The following is a 9440-nucleotide window of genomic DNA, read 5'->3' on the forward strand; positions in this document are numbered from 1 at the left end:
CAAACCATAAAAATTTGAATTTGTCTTATAAGTCGCCCTTCAAATTCTGGTCGTGCCTTCCAGGCGATTTTGGTAAACTGCCCTTTTTAAATTGACTATTAGTAGTTGAGCCCTCTCTATTAATTAAAAAAAATAATAAAAATGAAATGGATATGAGTCATTGCATAATCTATATATATACATTATCATGATAAGATGTAGCAATCAAATGGGACTCAACTAGAGCAAGCTAGTAAAGATAAAGACCTGCAGCCATGCGCATAGTTATCACTTGCTGAAGCTAATTAAATAACGATTGATCACAGCAAGATAACAAGTTGTATACGTCAAGATAGTCGTTTTAATTTTGAAATGTTATAAATTATAATTAATCTCATTCTATATATTTATATTCCTAGATTTTATCTACTCATCACAAGTTTATAATATGTATTGACATTAATATACGAGAGAGTTATATATATATATATATATATATATATACGTGTGATGTATGTCTTTCACTAGTCATCTCTCTCTCTCTCTCTGAGAATGGAAGCTCTCTGCTTCGTCGCTTCACCCACTCCGCTGTTTCGCACCACAACACAGCACTCAGCCTTCCCACCAATCAGGACCCTGACCCTGAACACACCGAAGAAGTCGAACAAAAACCAACCATCCATTATTACTGCAACATTGACAAACCCAAAGGAGCAGATCTTCCACAAGCCCTCAAGACTCGATTCTCTTAATACGACGCCGCCCGAGTTGATGAAAGTGTCGTCTGCGTCGTTGGTGTATGAGAGTGGCTTCCTCGGTGTTGTGCCGGAAAAGAAGGCGGCGCCAGCTGGGAAGGGTGGGGACGGGGTTCACAATGCCACCACTTACTTGACGAAGATATTGTCATCTAAGGTTTATGATGTCGCCGTGGAGACGCCATTGGACTATGCTTCCAAGCTTTCTGAGAGGCTTGGTGTTCATTTTTGGCTCAAGAGAGAGGACCTTCAACCTGGAGTACGTAAGTTTTTTTTTTTTTTTTTTCAAAGTGTCATGAGTCAGTCTCGATTGTTGTATTATATTTTGTTTTTCAAAATTTTGATAAAAAAAAAATTACATACAGAAAATGCATTTCCAAATTACAACCCCTACATTAGTTCTATAAATAAACAAGAATCTTGGGCTCTGTATTTGATCGGTTTGTTTATTAAACGAATCGAGTTTGAATAAGAATTTAGGTTCATTTAGTATAAACTCAAATAACTTTATCTTTATTATTTTTTTGATATTATTTCTAAGTGTGTATTGAGAAGAGGTTAAAATGATTTTTTTATTTTATTTTTTAATGATGTAATAGATATAACTTGAATTATTATTATTGTAAGTCTTGATTTAAATATGTGTATGTATGTGTGTAATGAATGTATATTTATATATACTATACGATAAACGTACATATAAATTTGAGATTAGTGTTAGAATAGATTCCTGTCTTGTGACATGCCTTCAACCTGCAAAAAAAAGAAAACTGTGTCGGGGAGCCCGACAATCACACTTCGACACTTAAATTAGTGTCAGCTTGATTACGAGATTTTTAGAATAACAGAGAGCAATCTTTGTGTATTAATAAGGTATTTATAGGCGGAGTAGCAAGAGTAATCCTCTTTTCATTAGGCCACATGTCGGGCTTAGAGGGCTTGTATTGGAATTCAAACACTCTATATATGATAGAGATTGTTTTGGACTAAGAGTTTTGTTGAGGGAAGCTTCTTTCCTTATGGTTCGATGTTCATGGCGTGCATACTGCAATTTTCGGTGGTTCGGTATTTTACCAATTCTGGATGAGTTGGATTCTGTAGTTTATCATTATGAGCTGTTGGGCCTAGATGTTGATTGGCCCAACTGATCTGATCCATACCCCAGCCGATTTGATCCGTACCTTAACTGTTGGTGAGCTTGGGGGATATTGGACTCGACCCATATCTGGCAAGTCGGGATATTTTCCCAATAACTAGATTGTTTAAGATTTGAGTTAATTTATCAAATTACTCAAATAATAAATTTTAACAATAATTAAATAATAAATAATTAGTATTAACTTACAAAAAAATAAAGATCAAAATATTTACTTTATTTATAGAATGAATAAGGTAATTGAGTAACTTCCATTCAAAAAGTAAATGAACAGAAAATAGATTATCTAGCTCGATAATAGGCTTGAGCTTTGCAGATGTTCAAAAAATAATTAAATGAATCGAGTATTAAATATTCAATACTTAATTCGGCTCGACACGGGCCCAGGTAAAACCAGATTCAAAGTGCTGTTTTTTCGTAAGGGCTGTAAATTCTGATGCCATGGCGGGTCGCCGGTCAAGGCTCAAAGTTGCAAGGGCCCAAATTAGTAGTAAGAGCCCGAGGGGGCTGATAAAGAATGCGACCATCATTATGTCTCTCGGGCCGAAAAACGTTATTCATTGAGCGAGTAGGTCATTGGGTGGGTGCTGTCGGGCCAGAGGAGAGTGACTGGGCTGTCAGAAGGAGAGTGCAAAGGGCTCAGGTTGCTGAGAAGCCAATTCAGATCGAGGCACCAACAATGGCGGAGATGGCGCCGGGAGCTGAATCGATGAAGGAAGATCAACTGACGAAGAATTGGCAAACTGCGAGAACTGAACTGCTGTGTGTCTCAATACTTCTAACAATATCTCAAACATTTTGCTTCTTGCCTGCTGATTTGTGAGTCAGAAATGGATTCTTGAAAATTGTCTTTCACACAGGAATTTGATCACAATTTAATCTCAACAGATAGATTAATGTTCCTGTAAACTGGATTTTTTTTTTTTTTTCAGAAGGGTTCATTCTCAGGAAATGCTCTTTGTACTTCTTTGTCTTCCACATTTCAAGAACGGATCGAGAACAGTTTTTCCAAACCCTTTTTTAATGTCTTCAAACTGCTAGGTATTCTCCTTCAAGCTGCGAGGAGCTTATAACATGATGGCCAAGCTTTCAAGGGAGCAGTTGGATAGGGGAGTTATTTGTTCATCAGCAGGGAACCATGCCCAAGGAGTTGCATTATCTGCCCAAAAGCTAGGCTGTGATGCAGTGGTCGCCATGCCTGTTGCAACTCCTGAAATCAAAGTTTGATAGCCTTTTCCCTACATCACAATCCTTGTGATAAAAGCTTTTGTTTTTGTCTCATTATGTTGTCTTGGTATTACACATTTGTTTAGCTGAAGGCAGTGGAGAGGTTAGGTGCTACAGTTGTGCTTGTTGGCGAGTCCTATGAACAAGCACAAGAGTATTCCAGAAAGCGGGCCAGAGAAGAAGGTCTAACGTTTGTACCTGGTTTTGATCACCCAGATATCATAGCAGGGCAGGGGACTGTAGGAATGGAGATCGTGCGTCAAATGCCTGCTCCATTGCATGCAATCTTTGTGCCTGTTGGAGGTGGCGGGCTAATAGCTGGAATTTCTGCCTATGTGAAGACAGTTTATCCTGGGGTATGTGAATTTCTGACTTCATTGGCACGCCAGAGAAAGTATACAAACAACTAATTGGGTTTAAATGATATACAAACTGAATATATATTACATCTTTCTGGGTTTAGCTTAGCTGTTTAAGACTTTAAGTCATCAAAATTATTCTTCAAGTTTAGGAGATTTGAGCGCATTGTTTTGAAGGTACGGTTGTTATCGAAGCTGTATTCAGACATAGACATGCATGGCAATAAGGGCCTCATGAGAACCTGTCCTTATTGAACCTTTTTGAATAAGAAATGTTTTTTAAGGAAAAATTTCTTTAAGATGCCTTATGGATGCAATGATATCTTAAGTGTTGGAAGAAAAGAAAGTATTACCGGAATTTAGCATATGGACTGTCTCAAGTTTTCTGCTATGCTTTAAGAATTTGGGTGTACAGATTAGAAAGCTTTTTATTCTATGGATAATGGATGTAATAATAATATCAAGTACGATGACTAATAAGTAGGAGGCTGGTAATATATAGTGTGAAATTAATTTGATGATTCATATATCTTTTTGATAGTGTGATTCAATCGGAGTGTGAGTTAAGTCAAATGAACTGTATTCTACTCCAAATCTCGTCCAAGCTGGACTGAAATCCCATCTATCTTTCTCTATAATTCTATTTTTTTTTTTTATTTGTTGATTAGGTGTAGCGTGTTTATGAGGTATCAACAAAAAAAAAAAAAATTCTTGGAGTCCCACTGTTTTATTTAGGGAAAATTGTAAAATTGATCCCTGGGTCTGAGGTTAGTAACAAATTGCTCTCTATAGTTTCAAAAGCGACAAACAACTTCTTATGGTATGTCTCTGTAACAAATAACTCTCTTCGTACAATTTTCAGCTATTTTTCCATTGGGGCCATGATGAAGTTACACATTTATCCTAAAAAAAAAGTATAAAAATAAAAAGAGGAAAAAAGGAAAATGGATGATGCTAGCTATGGTGGTGGTTTGGCCACCCCCAGGCCAGCTAGAGGGTGTGGCTGAACCACCCTATGGCCTTGGGGGTGGTTTGGCCACCCCAGATTAGGTGGGATGGCAAACCCCCGCCCGCCCGCAAATAAGCGCCAGCTTTTTTTTTAATAATTTTTTTTAGGGTAAATGTGTAATTTCATAATGACCCTCATGGAAAAATGACCGGAATTTGTATGGAGGGAGTTATTTATTACACCAGTAATACCACAAGGAGTTATTTGTCACAATCTCAAACTCCATAGACTAATTTACAATTTTCCCTCTTATTTATTCAGTTTTTTGTCCCACTTTCTGTGCTTTGCATCTCACAATATTTATTTTAGCCACATTGTGTACATCTTCGGGTTAGATTTGGGTAAAACCATAATCAGCACTACCAGTATACATCTATCATGTAGGTCAAGATCATTGGGGTGGAGCCATATGATGCAAACTCAATGGCACTATCTTTATATCATCAGCAGAGAATTATGCTAGATAAAATAGGAAGATTTGCAGATGGGGTAGCTGTGGAAGTGGTTGGAAAAGAAACTCTTCGATTATGCACAGAGCTCATTGATGGAGTAGTTCTTGTCAGCCAAGATGCTATCTGTGCATCAATAAAGGTGAGACTCTCTTCATACTCTTAGCTCGGAAGCTTTGCATCACAGAGGCCTTTGATTTTACCGTACACGGAATGGTCTCAGGTGTTTCCTTTTACTGTTGGTGAAATGGTATATATATATATATATATATATATGGAAACAATATTTACTCTCCTCTTTTTACTAGATGAGGATGTACTACAGTTTGGATGTCCGAAATTCATAGAAATTCAGGCAGCTTAAGATAGTAGGATGTGGGGCTCACCTACTCCGGGCAGCCTAGGGTGTTAAGCCCACTTGTCCAAGGTAGGTGAGTCCAATAGTCATTTCCTATGTGAAATTCAGGCAGCCTAATTGTAGTGGATCTTAATCCCTAACTCCTTTATTTGTAATGTTCTCCCAATGTTTTAATTTTTGCAATGTTCCCCAATTTACAATTGGGGTTGGAATGTTTCATTCCGTTAGGATTTTTCGTATAATGGTCATTTCACAGGACCCAAAATGACAAAAATAGTGTAAATAAGATAAACAATTCAGAAAAAGACAAAAAATAAGGAAAAAAAAAAATCAGAAAATGAAAAAAAATATATATTTATTTATATATTCAGGAAAAAATGAAAAAAGCAAAAAAAAAAAAAAAAAACATTGGTTGTTGGTCATGGCATATTACAATTGGCCGTGGGTCATGAGTTAGCTCTATTAAGGGTATAGTTGTATTTTCGTAAACTTTATGGGGTTATAATGGCCAGTCTAGTAAAAAAATAGCACGTGACATGCACGTGATGACCCCTTTATTAGAATTTAATAGAAAATCCTAATGGAAATGGACATTGCAACCTCAATGATAGGTTAAGAGGACATTGCAAAAATTGAAATATTGGGGGAACATTGCAAATAGGGTAGTAGTTAGAGCGGGTAAATGTTTCCCTATATATAGACCTAAACTATACCTAAACCAAATTCAAGGTTTCAAAATGCAAGTTGAACATGCAATACTTGCCTAGTACATGATGAGGCCCAAACAATTGTTGAGCGCAACTCATAAGAATTGCTGTGTACTTTGTGGCTTGCTTCTGGAACAATATTTTACTGTTCAATGGTTAATACTACTTGACAAGATGACTTATACAACAACCAGGAGTAAGAATTAAGAAGAAAAAGGTTACTTGCTGAGTCGCTACTTATCTAGTTTATCAGTGTCCTCCTTTCCTAATTTTATCTTGTTTTTCATCGAAGTGCATTCCATTTCATTACTTATGTGTATATATAGTTGGTTTCTTTGCAAGCTTTGGATCCTCTTATTCTCAAATTTCTGTTTCAAAACTGCCGGAGTAAACAATTGATTCGACTAATATTCTCAATATTTCTCTTAAAGCCAATGAAACGAAGAATTTTTTTTTCTCTCAAGGATAAAAATATAGAATAAAATGTACATGCTAGAGTGCTAGACTACATCTGATTCATTTAAGAAAATCGCGGACCCTTATATTTTAGTTAGAATATGGCACTAGAAAGATTTATATGCTTACAGTATATCACACTTTAATTTGTAATTTGACCTGCTTATTCATATAATATGGAGTCATTTTTGGCTTTCCACATCCAGAAAAAGAAAGAAAGAAAAGAGTGGCTAACTAAGCATTCTGATTCTTTATGCGGAACTTTGGCAAGACATTATAGTACTTTTGAGTGCTAAAATTGTAATTGGACTTTTTACTGCAGGACATGTTTGAGGAAAAGCGAGCCGTGCTTGAACCGGCGGGGGCCCTTGCCATTGCTGGAGCCGAGTCATATTGCAAATATTATGGACTGAAAGGTGAAAATGTTGTAGCAATAACCAGTGGAGCGAACATGAACTTTGATGGATTAAGGTTGGTATCCCAACTTGCTGATGATGGTAGGCGGCGTAAGTCTGTCCTTGCTACATTTGTTCCAGAGAACCGGGAAAATATCAAAGAGTTTTGTCAACTGGTATGCCAACAAATACTTTTTCTATGTGCAATTGCCAATTCTATTCTTAGCGTTGCTGCCACTGGATTTTCTGAAACTAAGATCATCATTTTGTTTTTTATGACAATCATCCTCAAACAAATATTATTGTTGGTTTTGTTAACCTACTCTGTTTTGGCACATTCTGTGGACAAAAACACTAAGTTTAGTTTAAATGAGTTATGTCACTTGTTAATGAAGAGTTAACACATCAGTCGAAAGACATCGCCTCAAACTTGGTTTGTTTTGTGGGTGTTATTTGGGGCGGGTCGGTGTTGATGTGTTTGTTTCTCGTGTACTTCGTGTGTACTAGGGAGCACCTTATACTGTTATTTATAAAATTTGCATTTACTTATAAAAAAAAATTTTTAGAGAGGTAAATGACATAGAAACCTAGTACATTCACCTTAGGCATTATATGGATGGTGACGTTTTTAGCTTAAAAAGATTTAGTTTTCAGACTCTATACATGGGTGTTTGAACGGTACTACTTTCGTCCCAATGTTGAACTCTTTCTTCAAATCATGTTTGATAATGGTTTGAAGGGTAAACTAAAAATTGCAAAATCTAGAGCATCATTTGAAGCCTGTTTGATACATGATTCAAATGGTAAGTTGAAAAAGTTTATACCAAAGAGTTTTCCTCGAACCTTGTTTGAAGATAATTTGAACATCAAATCTAAAAATCATGTACTTTAATCTAACACGTTCGAATGCTGTATAAATCAAGATATCTGCTCTAATTCATAATAAATCACCAGTTATCCCAAAAGTTTAAACTGATAGAAAATTGTAAATTTAATCATTTAATTAGTATTATAACAATGCTCATATTTCTTTTAACTTAGTTGTCAATAAGTTATAGAAGAAGAATAGAATTATTGAGAGGACTAGAAGATTGACCTCTTATAAGATTCCATAGCTTTAATTTCATATGACTTTCCTTTGTAATGCAATAATGCAAGTGTTAGAAATATACAAAGAGAAAATTTTATGAAATAATGCATATTCAAAGATTGTGCGGTTAATAGAAAATATTTCTTCTTTTTTCTTTTCCCTTCCTCTGTTTCTTTCATCTTAAGTTTGTCATTAAATAGGTACTGGTTATGATTCCACCCTTTTTGGATATTTTTCAGGCGGGTGATCGATCAAGCATTGAGAATGAGATTCTTTGTCGGTTTGTCATCCCAGATAGGCCAGGTGCTCTGATGAAATTACTAGATGCCTTCAGAGGCCGTTGGAATATTAGCATGCTCAATTACCGAGGACAGGTTTTGCTTAATTTTCTACTAGCCCATTGAATTCCCATTTATGCAAAAGCCAAATATATTTTTGATAATTTTCTTGAAAATGATATATATATATATATATATATATATTTTTTTTTTTTCGGCCTTAAACTGTCCTCGTTTTTTGCTATAATTTATATGGAAGAATAACCTAAAGAAATTATTTTTCAGTTTGAGCTTATTGGTAAGGGTTACATTGTGTTTTGCCTCTTTGCCAGGGTGAGAGTGGTGGAAATGTATTAATGGGTCTCCAAGTTGTGAGCTCTGAGATGGATGAATTCAAGGCTTTGGCCAATAGGCTAGGATATGATTATGCATTTGAAACAGGCGATGAAGCTTTGCCATTACTGATGCCCTCGTAGGTGTCACGTCTTCATTTTATGGTCATGATTTCAAACTGGTGCATCTAATGATGTATATGATATCAATATTGTTACGTCTTTTAATTTTTTTTAATAATATAGTATCATGTATACCTTCATAGACACCCACTTTAAATCCTAACCATAAAATGAAAAGTATCCTTGTCCTGCTTTAAAAGGGTGCTACTGTTTGTCTCTTGAATAAATCTGAGCTTCTGTATAAAGAAAAGGCACCAAGGAATGAAATCATCAAGAAAAAAATTCTGTGATAAGAATGAAAAAATAAAGCTGGTTCGTCTGGCGGTCTAGTCTTATATATGGAATGATGCAATTAAGATGGAGCTTAAGAGGAAGACCGACTTGGTGCTTAGCATGTAATATTTGTGAGCTTTACTTGAAATACAATGTATGATATATACTTATGAGACATGTTACATATACAATTTTATACATCTTCCATACATCTTTTCTCTAAATCAACCATTGAATTTGTAGGGTTCACATGTGGGTCCTATAGATTCAATGATTAATTTAAAAAATAAATGTATGAGAAATGTATAAGAGATATAGGAAAATAATTTCTTTATACTTATAGCTCCGGATTTGTGTATGCGTTCTGCTTTCAAAAGAAAGATTTGTGCACACTTCCATCTTCTCATTGGACATCATATTGTTCCATAAGTGATTTTCTATTATTTGTTTGTTTTTTATTTTTTTATTTTTTTGTTCTTCTCTCTTCTTTTCTG

The 9440-nt window shown here is 35.5% G+C and overlaps 1 protein-coding gene across 1 annotated transcript; it reads left to right on the top strand.

The window, feature by feature from the left end:
* The first annotated feature begins 467 nt into the window (after window positions 1-467).
* On the top strand, window positions 468-8872 carry LOC133878145 (threonine dehydratase 1 biosynthetic, chloroplastic-like). Its single transcript, XM_062316653.1, has 7 exons — window positions 468-993; window positions 2932-3111; window positions 3204-3473; window positions 4870-5076; window positions 6778-7026; window positions 8180-8314; window positions 8551-8872. Exons 1-7 carry the CDS (start codon window positions 532-534, stop codon window positions 8692-8694), a joined length of 1647 nt encoding a protein of 548 aa, XP_062172637.1. The 5' UTR covers window positions 468-531; the 3' UTR covers window positions 8695-8872.
* Window positions 8873-9440: the final 568 nt, after the last annotated feature.

Source organism: Alnus glutinosa, chromosome 9 (genome assembly GCF_958979055.1).
Source record: "Alnus glutinosa chromosome 9, dhAlnGlut1.1, whole genome shotgun sequence".
Taxonomy (NCBI): domain Eukaryota; kingdom Viridiplantae; phylum Streptophyta; class Magnoliopsida; order Fagales; family Betulaceae; genus Alnus; species Alnus glutinosa.